The 21,940-nt window shown below is 40.8% G+C and overlaps 2 protein-coding genes and 1 non-coding gene across 4 annotated transcripts; all 3 read right to left on the bottom strand.

Moving 5' to 3' along the window:
• bod1l1 (biorientation of chromosomes in cell division 1-like 1) lies at nucleotides 1–14,660 on the bottom strand. Of its 2 annotated transcripts, none has more exons than XM_069670336.1 (30): nucleotides 14,449–14,660; nucleotides 13,412–13,536; nucleotides 13,106–13,296; nucleotides 12,137–12,610; nucleotides 11,664–11,813; nucleotides 11,389–11,540; nucleotides 10,681–10,777; nucleotides 10,220–10,346; nucleotides 10,071–10,128; nucleotides 8,194–9,988; nucleotides 8,041–8,111; nucleotides 7,812–7,914; nucleotides 7,594–7,698; nucleotides 7,463–7,506; nucleotides 7,321–7,372; nucleotides 7,171–7,235; nucleotides 6,288–6,369; nucleotides 6,073–6,131; nucleotides 5,904–5,979; nucleotides 5,757–5,803; nucleotides 5,500–5,665; nucleotides 5,108–5,187; nucleotides 4,844–4,970; nucleotides 3,511–3,563; nucleotides 3,323–3,401; nucleotides 3,082–3,161; nucleotides 2,812–2,917; nucleotides 2,422–2,557; nucleotides 1,908–1,979; nucleotides 1–961 (listed from the first exon to the last, which is right to left on the bottom strand). In XM_069670336.1, exons 1-30 carry the CDS (start codon nucleotides 14,563–14,565, stop codon nucleotides 832–834), a joined length of 5,019 nt encoding a protein of 1,672 aa, XP_069526437.1. In that variant the 5' UTR covers nucleotides 14,566–14,660; the 3' UTR covers nucleotides 1–831. The 2 variants fall into 2 exon arrangements, with proteins under 2 accessions (XP_069526437.1, XP_069526438.1); XM_069670337.1 differs by having other exon boundaries at nucleotides 7,594–7,695.
• A 791-nt stretch (nucleotides 14,661–15,451) lies between these two features.
• On the bottom strand, nucleotides 15,452–19,767 carry aurkb (aurora kinase B). The gene is made up of 7 exons (XM_069670040.1): nucleotides 19,720–19,767; nucleotides 19,592–19,637; nucleotides 19,257–19,445; nucleotides 17,999–18,137; nucleotides 17,647–17,795; nucleotides 17,337–17,511; nucleotides 15,452–16,519 (listed from the first exon to the last, which is right to left on the bottom strand). The coding sequence occupies exons 1-7, from the start codon at nucleotides 19,739–19,741 to the stop codon at nucleotides 16,346–16,348; spliced, it is 894 nt and encodes a 297-aa protein (XP_069526141.1). The 5' UTR covers nucleotides 19,742–19,767; the 3' UTR covers nucleotides 15,452–16,345.
• On the bottom strand, nucleotides 15,560–15,641 carry trnal-aag (transfer RNA leucine (anticodon AAG)). The gene has a single exon. It is a non-coding gene; the product is annotated as a tRNA-Leu (tRNA).
• Nucleotides 19,768–21,940: the final 2,173 nt, after the last annotated feature.

Here is a 21,940-nt window from a genome sequence, read left to right as displayed (position 1 = left end):
GTTTATATTTGCTGGAAACAAAGAAAAAATGAAGCAATATTCAGTGTTTTTTTACATTGATGAAAAAAATCCTTTGCATTGACAGGAAGGGAACATATCTAACACTGTTATATTCATATACAGTTCATTCTAAAACAGTACAAATAACTACATGACCATTTCAAGTAAGGACGTTCGGTGTCTGCAGCAGGTGTCGTTTTGAGGAGGATACAGTTTATAGAGAAACTGTTGATGCACATGTTTTAAATGGCTCTGCCTAATACTGCTATAATGTCAATAAAAATAGAAAAAAAACGTCCCTGACCTTCCAAGTATCAAGTATAAAAGCAAAAACTTAAAAATTGTTTTTTTTTTCATTCACAGAATGAACATTAAAATTCACAGTGAATGTTTCACAGTGAATTCTCTGCACAAGATACCGTCTGATTGTGTAACAGTGAAGTCTGCGGAGGTGAAACCGTGTTAGACGTCACCCTGGCCTCACTTCAGATCACCCTCTTTATCTCAAAGCTGCACATTAGGCCTCTGACTGGCCTGAAACACTCAGATTCACAGGGCATTGCTGAATAAACGGAGGAATGATGATCCAAACCATATGGGCGTAGTGCAGTAGAAGGTATTCTGGGGGGGTTCATACACAGATCCTCAGGTTTACACTCTACTATCAGAGGAGAGCGTGTAATACTAACCAGAGCTTTTCAGTACCTACGCTCATTGAAGCAGAAACAGATTTACGTGCAAAACCGACCGACTGCAGAGGCTCTTTGGCCCCCGACAACAAAACTGACTTGAACTTGGAGTGCAGAGAAAAACATCTCGCCGTCTGAGGTTTTAGCGTTTGGCTCTCTTGGACGGGGGCTCCTCTGATTTCTGTCCGGCCCGCGTGCGCACAGCAGGGGGGCTGGCCTCCCTTTTGCGGCCCCCCTTCGCTACCGCCATTGCTGCCTGGCCCCTCGTCCCACTGCGGGAAGGAAACAAGGAGCAAGTGTCAGTCCGTTTCTCTCAAGTGTCGGGTGTAGGCGCTGTGAAAATTTGTCTTTGTTAATTCACGAGTTATTCATGAGAAGTGTTGCAACAACCAAGAGCACAGAGGGACACAAGAAAAACACGTTCATGAGACAGATTATTAAAAGACGCTCTAAGACTTTTGTTAAGAGGAATTTCAGTTGAGTTTTCAAAATAAAATCCTCTCAGAAAATACTTAAAGGCAGAATTAAGCCCTGTGATTGACGGGTGATCAGTCCAGGGTGTACCCCGCCTCTCACCCAATGATGGCCGGGATAGGCTCCAGCCCCCCTGTGACCCTGAACAGGATAAGCGGTGTGGATAATGGATGGATGAATTGATCTTGTAAATATCTGAATCCCCAAAGAGTAAATACTGTATGTAGTAGTAAAAAAACAACAGATAGATAAGGAACCTCAGACTCCACCTTATAGGGAACCAAAGCCTTCATAAACTTAGTGTGCTTGTGAGCTGAGACTCATCATACAGTAGTAGTAAGAAGTAGTTTATGCACTTTAATTAAAGAGTGCATAAAGTCCATGATGGAAAAGGGAACTAGTTATTAAAAGTAGTAAATACGATCATTGAAATGTACGATTTTTACGAATATTTAAAAACCTGCGGACACCCTGATTTTTTCATGCTTTCTAATTATTCACATTGATCCTGTACCTGCAGTCTAATCCCACATGTTTAATGTACCTTCCTTTAAAACAGCTTCGTCCAAGCAAAATGATTTGTTGTTTTTATTTTGGGGTTAATACCTCCAACATATTTTGAGATTCCAGGAAAGCTTTTGGTAAAATGTTCTCTTTCACTGAGCAGCGACCGAGCGGTCGGTTTGGGTCGGATTCCCCTTTGAGCTCGTTCGTTCTGCTGAACCATCAATGAGACAAACTCACCGCGTGCCAGCTGCGGCCTCCTCTTTACCGCTCTGTCGGCTCGCCCGGGTGGAGGGTTTGCTTGGCTTGTTTCTGAGGAGTAATAAAAACAAATATGAAACAACAGTTGTTGCTTTGGTGTTAAATCTTTCCCTGCTTTCATTTAATTGGATGTGACAGCCATGATGCCTGCTTCAGAGTGTAAACATTCAGAGGCTCTTTTCAGCACTCAGACAGAGGATGATACGCTGTTTTACACCTGCCGCTGCACTGACACGTTAGCTGCAATATTAATTATTCATCTGTTCTTGTGACGTGTTCTGTGATCAACCATGTTTGTCAGATTCAACTGGTTCTTACTAAATCTTATGACTTTTTGCAGTTTGTTAATGTAAATCTTATTTACAACTTTAAATTCTAATTAATTTTGAGTTGTGGGTCCTGAAATTTGATCGCTGTCACTTCCACATCTACGTTTCATATCGTATTATTGTTGCTTTTATCATTCATCTCGGTCCAAGATCTGTTAAAGTACCTTTCAGCCTCCAGACGAGAGGCTGCCCTTGTGGTCGCTCTGGTCGCGGTTCCTTTTCCGTCCTCGTCTCTCTCTCCATCCTCCTCGTCTTCTTCATCATTCTGCTCACTATCGTCTGCCTTTTTGTCCTTTTTGTCTGTAGGAGGGAGGTTTAACATCCACAATCCATTCATCTGTTTCCCGAATAAATTTGCTGGAGCTAAAAACAGGACTTAGCCAGAGGAAGGACCAACCTGAATCTGCAATATGTGCTAAGTCAGTCTTATCTTTCACTATATTCCCTTTGTACTTCCCTAAGAGCATTGTAAAGCTTCTTTGGATCAATAATCAATACAATATAAACAAGGCTTACTACTTTATTTAAGTGTTTCAGGCTTTGCACTCTCTCACCTGAATCCTCTGTGGCTGCTGCCGCTGCTGCCTTTGGCGGCCGTCCCCTCCGGCCGGGTCTCTTTGGAGTCGCCTCTTGGTCCTCTTGCAGCGTCTCGTCTTCAAGCTGGAAAGAAAACAACAAATGAGTCTGAAGAGACTTAAAATTTTGATGCTTGGTGTACAGAGCCTAAGTCACATCTACAGTTAATTGTGTTTGGGTCTTTACACAGACATTTACATTCACAACACACAGAACTTGTTTCTTATTTATCTTTACTGTCAACACACATCATCTGGTTTCTTCTCGCTGCACGTCTCCTCTTTGACTTCCTCCTGAGCTTCTGCCGGGCTCACGGACGGGGAAGGACCTGGGAAAAGATCAATATTAAAAACAGAGACTATTATGATCATTTTTCTTCCTTACTCAAAAAATATTTTGTCTCTACAATCAGTTTATGGAGCGCAAGTTTAAGATAAAGTGTGCAGGAACTTCTATAAATGTTCAAAGTGTGCCTGTGTGTTTTCTCACCACTGTCTTTGTCAGGTTCTTGCTCACTTTGTTCCTGTTGACTGCCATCCTTTGCCTCCTCTTCCTCCTCTCCTCTTTCCTGTAGAAACATCATTTGAATAGAAATGAGGAAATACAAACACAGACGTGAATACAGATCTAGATAGAGAAATGACAAACCAGGAAGCTGTGACTGTTTTATTTCTCACCTCCACAGAATCCTCCATTTCCTCTGACCTCTTCCTCTTCACTGCTGGTGCACCTGGAATGGAAATATTACTTACTTATGTATCCCAAAATTTAAATTCAGAATTCAAAACAACTTTATGAATCCCTCTGTGGTCAACTGATTTGGAGCAGTTTGTATACAAATAGACAAACTTGATAAAGCAATAAAAAGGATCCGTCTTGATAAAAGGATAAACTCTATAAGAAATATAAAAAAGGAGCATTTAGCAATGTAATTGCCGAGGAGACGAACGATTTGGAAAAGTGATTCGTTTGACAGGCAGTAAAACTAAAACATAACGGCATCCAACAGAGAAAATTCAGCATGTCCTGGAGAAGCTAAAATACCTGCAGCCTTTTTGAGGATCGTATTGACACCTAAAGGACCATCCAGAAACACCCAGCTTTCCATCATGTTAACTATAATTACCAAATGACTCACTCATACTATTTTACAGCCTTTTAACAGCGATGAGAGCAAAATAAAACTTGTCTAACTCACAACATCGTTCTATGAACTGCACATTTTAGCTGGTGAGGTTTGGCTCACTTGTTCTCTAAGCTGGTAATGTGGGCAGATCCACAGCCAAAGCTCTCCATACTGTAATATTATTCACCATTTATATTGTGCTTTTACACAAGCACAATGGCATGGTGCTGAAGTGCTGTGTGTGCTTGTGTTACTCTCTCTCTTTGTGAGGATTATTACAGGTAATTAAACGTATTTTGCAGAAAAAAACGTATCAGACACAATTTATTATTTCATGTCTTAAAACATGGAGCTGGTCTTCAAGCTCACCTGGTGTTCAAGGAAGAGAATAAAGAGCAGCAGAGAGGAGGCAGCCAGTGACAGTGGGACAATTAGCTGTGAGCGTGTGAGACTAGGGATGGGTACCGAGACCTGGTATTAAACAGGCCCTGGGGCTGAATTATGAAATACCGCAGTATTGATAAACTGAGACGTCACTGACCTGTGCTTACTCTCTGTGGGAGGAGGGTGTTTTTCTTCGAGGTCTTAGTGTTTGTTTAGTGTTATTTTGCTGTTTGTAAGTGTGATCTTTGAATATGGAAAGAAAGATCGGCTTCTCTTGTTTGTTTTTGATAGAAGTTTGTTTTGTGTTCTAAGTTTGCCTCAGTTTATAAATAAATGCCTTTAAATTTGCTGATACTTTGCTCCTCCCTTCTTTTTCCTGGGTTTTATTTTATTGTTACCCCCCTCATCCCCTTACCATCTTCGGGGAACGTAACACACGGGAATACATTCATTTGTTTAAAGAAAAAGGAGACTAAATGCATATACAATAATTAACTTACGTGTGTCTGTGGACTCTTTTGAGTCAGAGCCTCCTGCAGCTTCAGTGTCTTCAGCAACAGGTGACGGCAGATTCACCTGGCTTCCTCTCTGGCTAGTTGTCTTTGGTCCACTTTCCTCTTCAGTTATCTACAGAGAAGAACAACATTGTTAAAGAAGGTACAGTGTGTACACTCAGTGCTTGTGTCCTCTACAAAATATTATTCATTGTGGGCATGTGTGTCACGGTGAACAACTCACAATATCACATGAGCCTGTTAACGTACCTCATTGAGCTCTGCTGGTTTTCTTGTTAAACTTCCATCTGTGCTCTCTTTGTCTTTATCCTCATCCTTCTTCTCATCATCTGCAGTTAAAAAATAAAAACACTCATCAACCTACGTCTTCTTATGGGCTGGGTTAGAGGAGGAAAGCATCTTCATTATAACACACAATGAATCTAAAACCTTAAACATCTTAAATTATTTCTCTAAGGCCTGATATAATATGACTGATAGCAGGACAATAAGCCAGCTATGGTCAATAATATCCTGACGATTAGGACACAACACGTTTTTCAGGCTTAAATAAACGGCCCTCACTCCCTCGGCCAATCACAAACACTTTTCAGACTTTACCAACATCCTCGTTGCCTACTTTCAAAGAGGGACAATCTTACCCGCAGCAGCTTCTTTGGCTGCAACTCCTGAACGCCTCCCCCCGCGGCTCGGAGTCTCTGGTTTCTCAGCTTCTTTAGGTTGGTCCTTCTCTGCCTCCTCTGTGGTTTTGGATGATCGACCCCTGCGTGGTGTTATGACCTCCACTACCTTCCCCTGATCAGATTCCTGGAATTAAAAAAAAAAGTAAAACGAAGAGGAAGCACACACAGAAACTGCTGTTGCAAATGATGTGAAAGGTGATGAAAAATGTACTTACCTCTGCGGATGGTTGCTCTGTACTTTCCTTTTCATCCTTCTCATCACCTGATAAGTTAAGGAGAAAGGTTAAGGGCACATTATTACACAGAATGGCTACAAACAAACTCTTATAACGTCTGAAATTTGATGAAGAAAATAATTATACCAGATTCTTTCACTGCTGCAACTTTTTGTGTGGACAGCTTCCGTTTACGTCTTCCTCTCCCCTCTGTCTTCTCTTCCTGCAGGACAAAAGAATGTAAGCAAAGACAGCATAAACACCGACATGTATTTAAATATTAGAGCAGAATTTAAAACAAACAGTTTGGTGTTACCTTTTCTGAGAAGTCTGACCCTTTCTCATCTTCCTGGCTGTCTGTGCTGGAAACGTTACCTGGAAAATACAAACAAATAGCACAGACTGAGATTAACTGCAGGAGGGCAGACAGTGGAGGAGGCAAAATGTAACATGAAAATCAGTTTTCATTACAAGTTTAGCTTCCTGAAGGTTCAGTTCAGCGCTTAATGACACATGAAGAGTTCGACTCACTGATTTGTTTGACCAGACTCTGAGGTCTCTCAGGTCCCCCCTCTCTCATCTCTTCAGTCTGCTCCGGGACGGTTGATTCCACCTGAACGTCATTTATAGGAAAAAAAGGCAAATAAAATATAAACATATGGAAAATAAAAAAATTACATGGTGTAGGTGTTCAAGTCATGTACATCTGAACAAGCATAAGTGAGCCCGACTGAGGCTGAACCAATGACTGTATATAAAGATGGACGACGCGTCTCCATCTGCTCTCATTGTATGAAATTGAAGCCAAAACAGCCCCCATGACGGGCACTTCCATCTTTCGATGATGACGTCATTTGGAGCCAGAGTCTGCGCAGTAAAGATCGGCGGGTGGAGCCGCCGTAGCCACTTCCGCTAACCAAAACACACACTTAATATATCCCGCACGTCTGCGTGTTTAACAGCAAAGCAGCTTCTTGTGTTGGTCTGAAGCAGACGTTCACAGATATGTAAACTTCAATGACTGTAGTGATTGTTTAGTCTCCTCTCACTGTTCCTCCTCTACTCTGTTAATCAGGAACTGATCGGCTGCAGGAGGCGTATTTGTCAACAGAGCTGTCAATCATCCTTTTTACAGCATCAAATAACTAATTAAAAGTAAACATGTCAGAAAAATGAACCCTTGGACATAAATCAGCATGATAATAGCTATAATGACAGAAACCATGTCTGAGAAACATGTTTTTAACGTGTATTTTGATTTTATAGTTTGACTCATGTCCCATCTGTTAACATGGAGGAGGCGGGCTTTATGACCTATACTGCAGCCAGTCAGCAGGGGGCGCTCAAAATGTTTTGGCTTCACTTTAAGGGAGCTGTCATGTCGTCCATCTTTTTATATGGTGTGAACACTTACAGTTTGAGTATCACTCGTCTTTATTGCAACATTTTCTTCCTCCTCAGTCTTCCTCTCAGCTTCATCTGATGGTTACAATACATATCTTATAATATATTTATAGTTTTCAGAAAGATTTTAATGTCTAATTTAAAAGAAATAAATACTTACTATTGTCTACTTCCATCGTGGCCTGGTTGTCATCAGGTACCACTTCCTCTGCCTTTTGTTTAAAAGAGATGACTTTGGATTTTAGTCTTATGTGAACATTCAAACAACCTTGTTAGTGAGTAAATCACGTATGACTCCTTACCTTAGGGCTGGCCTTTGTGTCTGCAACACCCGCCTCAGTTTGCTCTAAAACATTTAAGAGATGCTAAAGTTAATAATCAGGCAAAGAAAAATAATTTTGTTCAATTAAACAAGAATATTTTAGGCACTCACCTTGTTTACTGGAGGCTTGTTCATTGGAATCAGAAGCAACTGCAGCGGGGCTTTCTTCTGTGGCTTCTCTGAACTCTTCTGTCCCAGACACAACGGCATCAGCTGCTTCAATATGGCAGAAAGTATCCATGAGGTTCACATTGGAAATCACAAATAATAACTATTACAAAGAACAGAACACACAGAGCACTGTTTGAGTTTAAAACAGGCAAGTGTACCTTCTTCCTCAGCTGCTGGCTGTGTTTCCGGAGCGTTTTCTGCATGTTTGGCTTCATCCTCAATTAAAGGAGCCTGAACTTCATTAGAGGTTGTTTCTTCCTCCTATGAAGAGAACAGAAAAATTATTTTCATACGTTTTAAAAATATTTTAGATTTTTTAAAAAGCTGACAGGAAGTAGCAAAACAGTCTAAAAAGGCTTCGTGCAAATGTAATGTTTGTTTTATTACCTGTGGAGCCAACGACTCGGGCATTTCAACCCTCACCTCGTGCATTTCTTTCTCTGGAGTTTCAGACAAATCTACAAGAGAGATGCAGATTTCCATTTAAGGAACATTCTGGTTTAGGCAGCTAAATATACACACATTTTGCAATCAATTTACCTGTGTCTTGTTTTTTAAGCTCCACAGTTTCCTGAGATGCAGCTGGTGACGGCTCGGTGGCTGTAAACTCAGTTCCAGCAGCTGTTTGCACGTCCACTGAAAGCTGCTGCTCTTCTTGTTCAGCTGCAGCGGTTTCCATCGGTTGTGGTGCAGCCACTGGCTCTTCCCTGGCGTCTTGGCAAATTAACGTGGAGGACACTGTGCTGTCAGGATCCATGGAAAGCAGAGTCAGAGCTGCTTCTTTCATCTTCATATCAGCGTCCTGACTCTCGGGCGTCACCTCCTCCCGGACGCTCTCAGGCGGAAGTCTCGCCTCTGCAGAGGTGCACAAGTCCATGAGAGTCAGCAGGGCGTCGGCCTCCGCCGGCACAGCTGGAATCTCGCTGAGACGCGACTCCGTCTCCCCCTCGGGCGGCTCAGGTGTGATGTCGCTTAACGCATCGCAGGTATCGTCTGAGAAGGAGGTGGTGACGGTGGTGGTGACGGGATCGGAGTCCGTGCTGGTGTCTTGGAGAAGAGAGCGTTTCTTTGGAGGCTCCTCTGCATCGAGGCTCAGGGAGGAAACTGAAGACTTTGACGACTTATCCGACTTTTCCAGTTTGTCTTCTCTGGGTGCTTTCTTCTCCTCCCTGCTGTCCTCTTTCTTTTCTGGGACTTTTTCTTTCTTCTCCAGTTTTTTCTTCGCACTCTTACTTTCTGATTTCTCGTGGACGGGTTCCTCTGAAGCTTTCCGCTGCTCCTTTGCATTTCCCTCTTTTTTCTTCTCAGGTTTGCTGACATCTGCACCTCCTTTACTTTTGACTTCTGAACTCTGAGCTTTGTTGTCCGTCTTTAATGCCAACACAGCTTTTGTTTCCTCTTTGGATTTTGATTTTGATTTTTCCAAGATTTTTCCTTTTTCTGTTGGCTTGACCTTTTTTGGATCTTTGTCACTTTCGGAGCTGGACTTGTTTGACTTCTGGCTGTCTTGATCACCTTTAGTCTTTTCCTTCTCGCCGTCTTTAGATTTGGGTTTGTCTCCCGGCCGGTCCTCGGTGTGGCTCCTCGACCTTTTCAGCACGTCCTTGGAGTGTTTATCCTTCTTCTTGTCGGACCCGGGCTCCATGTCAGAACGATCCTCAGAAGAACCGGCAGAATCAGGGCGGAGCAGCTGCTTGAAATCGCTTTTAGCTGAAGTTTTTTCTCCTTTGGCTTTCTCCTTTTCTTTGCTCTTATCTTTCTCCTTTTCCCTGATTTTGTCTTTGTCTTTCTCTGCTTTGACAGCCTCCACAGATGCAGCTTTCGCCTTCTTGACAGGAGCATCTTTAGGCCCCTCTTCCACCTGACCTTCAGACACATTCGGCTTTCCTTCTCTTGCGGTTGCTGCAGTTTTCTTCTCACTTTTAATCTTAGGCTTCTTCTCTCCTTTCTCTTCAGAAGAAACTTTAACAGCGGTACCTTCCTTCTGCTGAGACTCGTCTGCCTGATGCTCCGATTTTTTCTCCTGCTTTTGTTTGGGCTTGGCGCGTTCATCTGACAAGCTGCGCTCTTTCTCTTTGCGTTCTTTAGAGAGTTCTTTGCGGGAGAAGCGATCAAATTTCCCAACAGAGCGTTGTCTGAGGGCCTCTTGGGAACCTTGCTCCAACTCCAGGATGAAGGAGTGCGTTCGTGACTTGTCCGTCAGCTTTTTGGCGTCACTGGAGTCTTCAGAAATGCTCCCGCTCGTCCTTCTGTGCCTCTCGTCAGATGATGCCGACTCTGACAGATTCCTTAACAACTTTGGTTGTGTTGTCTTTGAGGCTAAAGGTTTCACTTCCTAATTTTGAGATAAAACATGTTGTTAAGACTCAGAAACATAATAATGAAACCTGTCTATTTCATGAAAGGCTGTAACATACCACTTTCTTGAATCCTTCTGAATCTCCTTTCTTTTTACTGGACACATCCGCCTCTTTCCTGAGGGATCAAAGCATTTACAATTAAATATATTCTGCATATCTAAACTATTTGTTTTGTTCAGCATCAGCATGAGCATCCCATTTCCTACCTTGAGTCTAGCTTCCTCTTCCTGCTGAGAGCCATTTTCTTCTCCAGAACTTTCCTTTCTTTGCGAGCTTCTTTAGCCCTGGGGCCATCGAGCCCCGCGGAATCGCCACTCTTTTGTTTTCTGTGATCTGTGCAGGAAAAAAGGTGGTTAATAACAAACAAAAAGCTATTTATGATGGGAACAGACGAACATGAGTCTGACTTCACATTTAGACACAATTAACTAACAATCATGAACACACACAGCTCTCGGCCTTCTACCATGCAACCCAAAGTTCTTGTAGAAACTCAGGCTAAAACAGATTGACTGATGAGAGAGTAGTACATGTTTATATGTAAACTTATACTAGTGTAACCTTTTTGTAAAACTTTTAGTTGTTGTACTTGGCCAAATGTCATGTGACATGTCCCCACTCTTTGTGCAGTGGGAAGTGAGGGAAAAGCAGTGAGAAAAAGAAACACCTTGTTCTTCGGCCTGCAGCGCTTTCTGTTTCCGCTTGTCTTCCATTCGCTCTCGGTTCTGTTGTCTCTTGAGCAGCCGATCCTCTTTGTCCTTCGCCTGTGAGGAGACAGCAGAGCACGAGAGAAAGACAACAGTGAACGAAACCAATCATTAAAACCAAGAGCAAAAGAAATAAAAGATTTCCTTTAGTTATTTTAATAATTAAAAGTTATTTCTAATCGTTTTGACTTGTGTACCATTGAAAGGAGAAAAGAAGAATTGTTAGGGTGCCACTGGTGAGACGGCTTTGGGTAAATGTGACATCATTTTTACATACCAAAAAATCTATTGGAGTCTATTTAACGGATATTATTACTATCTGAGCTGATTAATTAAAATGAAAAAATAATTATTAGTTACTGTCACACATAAAACGGTCCAAAATCAGCTCCAACCCAACCAACTACATCTGTTAAATCCTGGTTTTACATGAATATCAGAAATAATAAAATACTGTTACAGGGTACCTTTAGTTCTTCTATTCTTAATAGTTTAAGTATATGATATTTACATACTTTTATTTAAGTAACATTTTCAGTGTATGTTTTTTCACATGTAAAAGATTTTACAGTGTGATCAATGGTTTTACTTCAAGTAAAAATCTCGAAGATTTTTTTGTAAATAAACGTCTGTTAAGTCTCAGGAAACATTAACACTAGCTCACTCACCGCAGATCTCCGGCGTTCCTCCACTGTGATTTCATCATCTGAGTCGCTATAGTAACGGGAGTACAGGAAGGGCTTGTGAACATAGGCTTTGCGACGAGGTTTGCGGTCTTCTTCTCCTGCATCACCTTGTTTCTTTTCTGCGCTCTCTTCATCTGGTCAAAGACAAACGCACAGGAGAACTTTACAATCCAACAGAACGAGTAGACCTCAAAATTAAAACATCTGTGGTAACATTCTGTGGTTTAAAAACTGCAGCAGGAAACAAAGGTTGAGACCATCTGAAGGGAGCTCGCCCTCTTCAGAGGAGTCAGACAGCAGCTCCTCATCCTCACTCTCGCCCTCGAATGACGACAGGTCACTGGTGTGGACGGAGCTCACTGTGATGTCACTCAGGCCGTCCAGGTCGGAGTCCTCCAGGAAGTATTCTGCATGGCAAAGACGCGTCAGTTTTCAAACCTAATTATATATTTTTTAATTCTATATCTATTATAAAATAACTACAAACGTATAAAGTCAGCATTGTGGTTTTAGAACATTTATGCGTCTTACACACATGCTCTGTTTTTATAACCAAGATAAACTGTTACTCAGGAAAAGATAAATAGATAAATATCTGTGTTTTCTTTTACTTTTCCAACTAATGGCCCAAAACCTAGAGATTAAAATTGACTTGAGTGATTTGAAAAAAAATTGGCTTTCACTTTTGGTCATGACGATTCTTTTTTGCATGCAGGTTACAGCAGCTCACCTTCCTTTATCCTCTCTCTGGCTTTCTGCTTGGCCTGACTCGACGACTTCAGCAGATCATCATCCTGTTTCTCCTCTGTTGGTTTTCCGCTTGTTTTGCTCGGAGCTTTATTTCTCTCGTCCTCTGTCGGCTCCTGAGCTCCGGACTCCTCCTCTTCCATCTTCACCTCCTCAATTAACCCTTCTTTCCTCAGATCCATCTCCTCCTGAGTGTCCTCTGTCTTCAGCTCTAACGCCTGGACCTCCAACGTCGACTCCTCTTCCTCTTCAGGTGTCTTCCTGTCTTGGTTGCTGTCTCCTTCCTCAACACCACTCATGTCCTGCTCGCCCTCCTCCATCAGCTGCATGCTATCATCTGGAGCTTTACGGCCTTTATCTGTGCTGGAGCTGGCCCTGACGCTGGCCTCCTGGTTGAGGGAAGTTATGGTGTCCAGGATAGACATGGCATCACTCGTGGCTGGAGCAGACGACGAGGCTGTAAATGTAATATCACATGTTAAGTATGTAAGTGTATGCCAGACGTTTTATGTTTGTTCTGCTGCCTCGGAGAGTAACTTTTTAACCTGACTGTATAACTCTTTTATGTATTTCAAGAGAGCCTAAAATAAACAGAATAAAGCTTATAACAAAGGAACAAAATTTTAGGCAGATTAAAACTTTTTAGCAAAAGTTCAAGATTGTGGGAAAAACCCTTATTCGTTGTATATCTGAGAGAAGGATGAGAGACGTAAAAAAGCATGTTTCACCAAATTTGACAATCTTCCTTCTAATTGTAAAAAAATATCAGACATCAAAACAAGAATATGGCTGTTATCTGCAGTTTAGTAGATACCAGGTTCAAGCAGTTGACTGCAGGCTGTCCCTACAAGGGGACCACAGAGGGAAAATAATTAAGTCCTTCTGTGGTCAAAATCGTGCAACATAAATATCACTTTTTAAAACATGTACAAAGGGATAAAATGCAGAGTACCTTGCTCAAGGATACTGCTGTCTGGTTTTGTCTCTGTTAAAGGCAGTGGTGGAGGCGGTTCCTCAGAGCAGCTGTCAGGTGACAGAAACTCACGGACCACTCGCTCAACCTGCGGCCTGAAAATATGGTTGATTTTGGGATCCACAACCTGGGCCACAATCCTGTCCACTCCCTGCTCCAGCATCCCAGATCTAACACAAACAGTTAGAATTAACTCTTAAATACAGCCATTTTTCTTCAGTTGAAAAAGTGCAGAACATACCATCTTCTGCTGAACAAAAGAGATATTGCGACATTCCCACTTACTGTAACACTAGTTGTCTGATGTTGTTTCTCAGCTGGTTCTTGTTCAAGTGAGGGCTCCATGTGTGGTTTGAAAGGTGGTTGGAGACAAAATTGTCCACTCTTTGTTTCAGGTTCAAATACGCTGGCTGCAAGACAAAAACACACAACATTAGGACATTTATGTTTTCACCGGTAAAAAAAAAGATCTACTATTTGGTGAAACTGTGTGTTTTTATCTATTAAATGACTAATTTTATGAGCACTCGCTAGGGTTTTTTGCATGTTTACTTAGGGCTGGGCAATATGAAGCAATTTTTAGTCATTTTGACAATGCTTCACATTGTAATCCTTGTACGTGGGAGTGAACCTGGAGTGAATCATAGAGGGAGCCGCTGTTTATTAACATGGACATTAACGTGTCTCAGCCCAAGCGAAAACGGAAACTCAGAACTTTTTATTTGTCAAGTATTTAATTCACACAGGATTATCCAAAAATAGGCCTTAACATGTGGTTATTTCATATACACTAATTATTTGTTAAATTACCAGAAAACGTGATTTATTGTGATTTATATCGTTATCGAGATATGAAAAATCCTATATCGTGATAAAGCATTTTGGCCATATCGCCCATCCCTATGTTTAGTAAATACCTCCCATTCGGTACATCTGTTTAAGTAGATGGCATACATTCTTTTAATTTAATTTAATTCATTATAAGATGATTTGTTGAAACTAGCTTCAGATCAGTTGTCCGACGTGAGTCACAAAAAGGTTTTCTTAATGCTTCTGTTTTGCTATTGTTGCCTTTTTAGCAAATCAAAGGAATATATAGTTATCTATGCATCATTTATATAACACATAAACATGCATATTTCCTTGTTTGTTTGTTTTTAGCAATGTTTTATGGTAATATCGGCATTTTGTCGGATTATAGAAGTCACGGAGAAATGATGAACACTGACTCAACGAAAAATTATGTGTAAACATCAGTTAAACCGTTATTCGCTAAATACATGCAGTTTTCATGTAGTTTTTTTGACGTTTTCGGTCGTTACCTTTGTATCAACGTCTGCCAGGCAGTCCCTCCTAAACTGGTCGAAGAGACCCTGTGTTTTTAAATGATTCACGATCATTGAGACCAGCTGAGGGTCCCCGGGTGGTAAACCGGCCATGTCTGAATGAAGTTAGCGTTAGCTTAGACTCGGTTAATTAGAAATATTAATACTGACAATACATCAGGTAATATCCGACTTGAACGCACCAGGTTTCTGTTATGGTTTATGAAGTTCGAAGCAGGTTTGACCCGGAAGGACAATTCCTCCTCGACTGGTGAACCGGAAGTGCTTTCAGAGCCAGAGCTTTATCACCAAAATAAAGGGTTTGTAACAATATTAAATATTTAGCTGGGACTTGTACCTAAAGGTATATACAAAACACAGATCAGGGGTACTTTTTGTTGATTGCCAAGAGAATGGTGACTGTGAACTGGAAGGACACAAAACCTTCCAGAGACTTACATAGGTCAACATATCTTTTTTATTCTTATAGTACTTTTTAAATATATTTATTTATTATTATCACGTAATTACTAACACATTTATGATCCAATGTTTTATGTCACGGAATTTCCAGTTTTGTGAAAAATTTAAATAAACAGTTTAAAACACTATTAAATATCTGCTGGGTGGGATAAATACATGATACATGACTACAACGCTTAAGGTGTAAGCTAATAGCATTTTAATTTATAATACATATATATATATATATATATATAAATAAATGATGGTTACTTTGCATGTCCCCCGTGACCGAATATCAGAGTGATTCTTCGTGTGGGTAAGTATTGTGTTCATTTGGCGACCTCTACCAGCGGTAGTGCATAAAAAAAATATCGGACTTTCTTATCAAGTTAGTCGTAATTTGTGTACTCAGTAAACTCAAGAGGCTATAGAAAAAAAAGTTGTGGTGCAAACCGAATTAAAATAAGTTATTCAACACACTTTCGTTCTGGAGAGACAACAGTTGACTTTATGTACCATTCTTTTAAATGCCGTGTGCTTTCAGTTAGTGTTCGTTTGTCATACAAGTTGGTGAGAAGTCCATCTTAAACTCTCCGTGGAGACAGACCCCACACTCTGACAGAAATTGGTAAAGCAAAAGTACTGGCAGCGGTGGGATTCGAACCCACGCCCCCGAAGAGACTGGAGCCTTAATCCAGCGCCTTAGACCGCTCGGCCACGCTACCGATAGGCAACAATGCCGTCTAGTGGTGATTTAAACGTAAAACATATAACTTAATATTCCAATGTAATACTTCGCACTTCGTTGAAGTCATGCTTAAATATTTCAGCAGCCTTGCAGAATTGCCTTCGGGCAGCTAATAATGGTTAGCCTGTTAAAATTGTATCATCAGTTTAGCACAATTCATGTCAAGTTTATGACTATTAAGGATAACCTATAAATATAGCCTTAAAGTCCAACCATTACCTGTTTCAACCGAGACTGAACAAAAAAAAACCCTTTGAGAATATTTATTAGAAATTTAAAGTATGGCTTGAGGGAAAATACTAACATAATTTCCACCCCAAACACCTTATCTTACACTATTTGAGAAATATACTCAAGCTTGAGGCAGTCTAACAGTAGTACTTTGGTGTCAACACCGTCCGATACAGAAATCCAGAAATTCGCTTTGTCCATTTTAAAAAGTTTCAGAAAAGATATGACAATAAAAACACAAAACATCTCTAAGCAACTAGACATAGATAATGACATCACACTGTACAATATAAAAGTGTGGGTATGCATTTATACCCAGGATAAAATGTGGCAGAACAATGGCAGTTCGAAACCCAGGGAAGTGAAACCGAAACATGAAACATCCACAGTCTCTTGTGAAGGACAGGTTAAAGACCCCTTAGTGGGAGGTAAGCAGGCAGACCAGGGGGATCAGGATTTCTTGGCTGGGCAGATAGGAGGTAGGACTCGGCGGGAGTTGGAGCGCACCCACGGATGGTCAATTACGCTCTGTAGTGAGAGGCGGTCGATGGGGCTGTGGCGGAGCAGCTTAGAGATCAGATCCCGTGCACCATCCGAGATGACTTTTGGGAACTTCAAATCCACCTGCAGACAGTGACAGAACTTATTCATTAAATCTGAACAGTGGCTTGTGAAGAAGAAAATATGACTGTTACAAGAGTGTCCTGAAAATCAGAACAGAAACTTGTCTAGACTAAAATATCATTATAACAAAATATTATAACTTTATTGTAATCCCCAGAAGAAACATTTGCAAAAAATATGGTACCAAGGGTTAATTGATTAGCAGTAAATCATAGCAAAGACTCCACCAGGATAGGCTCTTCAACACTCACCATTTAGGTGTAAGGTTCTGGTTATTTCAACATGGGTCATACTTTATACGCCTTTATTTGGCCTTTATTTGCAATGTTCTGATAAAATAGCACTTAAGCACTGGATTTAATCTGACGTATTTGGACAAGTCAGGAAGTTTCTCCATTTTATATAAACAATTTTGTTTGTAAGTTATAGTCAAAGTTATTGTATGCGAAATCTCGTGATAATCTGACACTGAAGGATAAATGCGCACTAATCTTTTAAGTACTGCAGCTGAAAACCACAAATTTAGTATGTATACTGTGATCAATGTACAGTGGATAATGAAGGCAAATATTTTACACCCATGGAAAACATCCTGAAAAACATGCTCCTCACACACTCAGAAGGAAGGAATGTCTACACTTAATTTCTATAACTGTTAAGAAAAGAAAAATAAATTCAGGCAAGCCCAAAAAGTTCCTCTTGTGTACTGCTAAATAAAAGTTGGTTCTGCCAGATGTTTCCTCAACTTTCCTTTGAAAAGGCTTACATAACATAATCACACTTGTCAAATGGAGCATAGTGGACACCCAGCACAAACCTTCATAATCCTTTTGTATGTTTCTGAGTGGCTGGCAGTTTCAAAAGGTGGGTTGCCGATTAAGCACTCGTAGCAGAGGACCCCGATGCACCATAGATCCACCTTCTCACTGTGGGTGTGGCCCTCGATCATCTCTGGGGGGAGGTAGTCCAGTGTCCCGCACATTGTACGACGTCTAAAAAGGGATATAATAAAGACGTAAACTAGGAAGTACATTTATCTGATATGTTGCATCAGTATTGAGTGATTTCTGGCAGAATAAAATGGTGTGTTGACATTATGGAACCTTAACAGCATTGTTTTTCCTCACCTAAGAGAGGGTGCGTGGACAGACCAACCAAAATCAGCAATTTTCAGCTCTCCACGGTAGCCGAGGAGCAGATTCTCCGGCTTGATGTCACGATGAATCACCTTCTTCTCGTGGCAATACATCAGGGCATCAGATATCTCCTCCATGTACTGGAAATGTTAAAAGATTGCCATTTGATCACAAGACGTGTAACACAAACACAAACAGTTAAATATAATTAAAAACAAGATCAGTGATGTAAACATGTCCAGTGGTAACAGTCCTTTAAATGTTTGGATTTGCAGAAAACTCAACAAACTAGGTTCACTGACTAAAACAATAATTGCAAATAAAAATCTTGTGCAATTCTTACTGTGGCGGTACGTTGGTCATCAAATCTTCCACATCTCTGTAGCTCCTTGTACATTTCACCACGTGGGGCATATTCAAGCACCAAGTACACCCTCTTTCGGTCGTGAAAATAATTGTAGAAGCGCAAGATGTTGGGGTGCCTGAAAAACAAGAGAATATATGTGGAGGAGGCCTTAAAACTGTGTCTCCAAAACCAAAACAAAGAAATATAAAGTCGAGAAAATATGAGTCCAATGAATTTTAATGTAAATCTGGTATACACGTCCATTTTTGAAACCAGATACAAAAACAGAAAAGGATTGTTTAAACCATTGAAACGATACTTGCTGGCATTCAACCTGATCTACTGTATATCTATCCTGACTAGAAAGTGTATGAAATGCCTACAGTTGTTGCCGAAATCCCCTGTGTCTCTGAGGCACAGCTGTAAAATCTCGTCATTCTTCTGGGCCACTAGCATGTTTAATTGCGCAGGTGCTAGAAGAACTAGTCCATATCAGCTGTAAATGTTAGTCTCTGCAGTTGCTTCTATTGCAAACAAGTATTCTCCTGTCGGTCTGCTGCGTCACCATCTGACATCACAAACGTGCCTGAAACAGGGTTAGTAAACTGTGAAGATGTTACGATGGTTAGGTCTTTATTGTATCTATTACTCATTCAGTCTGTTTATCAAACTCTGCGCCGACAAATTTGGAGCGATGTTCGAGCACTGCTCGGATGGGGACGGGCGGAATTTGTAGCCGAGATGACAAGGAGTCGCAGAAGTTACCGATGGAGCATAGCATCGTGTCGGAAAGGGGGCGGAGATTAGCACGGGTTTTGTGTTCCCATCATTGTCGATTGGAGCCGAGGCCGGGCGGAACAGCGCAGTGTGTGTATTTGAAGCATGTGCTGTTTGTGTACACCTCACGCACGTTTTACTTCCACAAGTTGCGGATCGCAACGCTGGAACGCTGTGTAAAAACACACTGGGGCGGCTTTACACCGGCGGTGCGTGGTCTAATGTAAAATGGCACATTGGCATGACAGTGGAGCTTTGTTATGGTGCTGAAGCTGAACCGCGGTGTAAAAAGGGCTTCTGTGCGTTGCTTGTCTCAAGGCATCTAAACTATAAATAATCCTTGTGGGTGTATTATAAGTGTTCCTGTCACCGTCAGCAGATGGTAGCAAATTGCCTGTGATCTGTAAAAACTTTACCAAGGCAAATTTTGCCCAGAATTAAGCCTGATAATTATGAAAGCGTTTTTCAGGATACTCACTTGAGATGTGCCTGAATCTCAATCTCCCTCCTGAGTTGATGCTCCACACCTTCCTTTTCCATCTGTGACTTGAACAACACCTTCAGCGCCACAATGCTTTGCAGCTTCTTCACCCTCGCAAGGTAGACATTTCCAAATTTGCCCTTCCCCAGTGGTCGACCGATGTCAAAATCATCAATGGAAACTTTCCTGGTGTAAAGGAGAAAGATGGATGTTCTCATTTACCGTTTAAAATGGTCGAGGGGGCCATCACTTGGATGTTTGAAAGCATTACAAAAAAAAGACAGAAATTGCAACCAATACACAACTTGAGAAGTACAAGGGAATATAATTACTTGGAGACAGAACTCGAGGATGGGCCAACACGATCTCTCCCAGGACCTAAAAACAATAACACAATCAAAAACACAATTCTGTCCTGAGGTGTCCGACTGTTGTCTGTATGGGAGAAGCGTAAAGTTACCTGTGATAGCATTTTTGTCCATCTCTGCTCGTGGCTTCACCTGCACACGCTGTGGACCTGCCACCATGCTAGGAGTTGTGAACTAACATTTAGAAGCAAACGTGCAAAATTAGGAATCTAATGATGATAACACTAGTTACAATATGTTTATATATCAGCAAGTAATGGCATCCTATTACAATTTGTCTGTTGTAGTACACGTGCAAATCAACATATCTTTTAAATATTACTACATCCTTACCGTTCCTTGGAAACCTCTGGGCTCATAATTTTCCTTATTCTGCAAAGAGATAAATACACAGCTCTCATTAACTTACAGCCAATTTGAGATTAGTGTCTTTTCTTGACATTAACACTTTTAATACTGTTTATCTTTCTAGACAATGCATAAGAATATAATGTTTCAAAGCAATATTTGGAAGTTTGCAACAATGATGACTGAAATTGTAGTCCACATTGCAGGGGCCAATTGGTTTCCCTGTTTACGGTACCTAACTCCTGAACGTGCCTGCAGTAACAGTTGTTCTTTGTTAGAGATGCCTTTTTTTAAGATTCTTTGACTTTGATACGATTCTTTGATTGTCTGACACGGTCACCCATTTTAAGGTGTGCACTGAACTCTTACTGTACATAAGCTGGATAACTGTGCAATATGTTGACATAAATACTGCCTTGTACTGTTCATTTGTAAATAAGTCTTATGTATATAACTTTTGCATTGTAACTCTTATTTCGCATTTAACTTTATTCTGGCAATTATATTTAATTCTGGCATTCATATTTAAAATCACCATAGATCCACTTCTCAGGATTTAATCTTTATTTCTTATTTATTGTATATATACTGCCATATTAGACATTTTTCTAACTTCTATTTTATGCCATATATTTCTCCATGCTTCTCTCTGTGTCAGAGCAACTGTAACGCCCGATTTCACCCCCAGGGTTAAATAAAGTATTTCTGATTCTGATTGTGGTGCCTCAACTTGTCTTAAATGTTTCCCTCCTTGGACATCTTCCAGTATAACGCAATCTATGACAACACCACAAACCAACTTCAAGCTTCAGAAAAACACACATGTAGAACAGAAGTAGAATAAATTCGATACCTCACCGAGTGCCAAAAAATGTATGATCTGTACTTTGGTCTGATGTTGTGCTGTAAAATCTACAGATAATGTTATTAGTGTAGTATATGGGGTATTTTTGACATCACAACTGTATCCTTGCTTTACTGCTTTGTAATGAGGGCACAACAACCATTTGTCATTTAAATAAAATTTAAATTTACAGACTTGTATTAGCCTCTCATTAGCTTCAAAGTCTTCATGTGGGTTCATGCTCCATTTTAAAATAGGAGGCAACTGTTTCTGTGGGCTAACGTCGGTAACGTTACCTCATATTGGGTGTAAAGCGAGGATTTTCTGCTGCTTCACGGATTAATTTAGTTTATATATAAACTGTTGCGTCGCATTTGATTTGTACATACTTTTAAACATAATTTAACATAAAACAATCTGACGTTGCGCTGTGTTAGCTCGAAGCTAGCAAATATAACGCTAACGTTAGCTAGTGAGCTCGAAACCTGTGTCAACTTAAGCAATATAGTTGTGCGCTTAAATAAATCCTTTGTTGTACCTATCTGTTTAGCAGTCTTACTTCATAGTCGAACATTAAAAAACCTCACTTACCTGCATCTTGTGAAGAACGGAATACGGACACTTTAATACCGATGAAAGCCCAGTCTTTTTATTTTGAACTACCTCGGCCGCCAACGTTTTCAAAAAGCTCCCCTTCACTCACGCGATTGGTCGGTGTGCTACACACAAAAGGCCCCCATTGGCCAATTTTGTTGCAAGAGGAAGCGTCTGATTGGTGTAAATCATTGCCAGTCAAAATTGGACCCGCCCTCGCTTCCTATTACAGCAATGCCTTCTGTTCCTTAAACGTTCATGTTGTTTTCTTTTGAAGCCTAGCCAAATCATCTACATCCTATTACTAGTAAGTTTCCTTAATAAAACTGAAAAACTATATTTAAGTCCGAGATGTTATCAAGTATGTTTTACAGCCATATAGGGCATAAGGTAGGTCCCTAAATCTCACTTAATAAGCTCCTTCATCATGACCTTTGTCTCTTGTTAGCTGCCTGTATGTGTTTTTAATACATCTATGCTGTATTAAAGACACTCTATAACAACTCCTTGGACCATCATCCTTACTA

The sequence above is a fragment of the Semicossyphus pulcher genome, unplaced genomic scaffold (genome assembly GCF_022749685.1).
Source record: "Semicossyphus pulcher isolate SPU_LCO1_2020_fin unplaced genomic scaffold, fSemPul1.0.p SCAF_2, whole genome shotgun sequence".
In the NCBI taxonomy this organism is placed as follows: domain Eukaryota; kingdom Metazoa; phylum Chordata; class Actinopteri; order Labriformes; family Labridae; genus Semicossyphus; species Semicossyphus pulcher.
The sequence above is the reverse complement of the archived record's forward strand: the minus strand, read 5'-3'. Positions and strand labels throughout refer to the sequence as shown.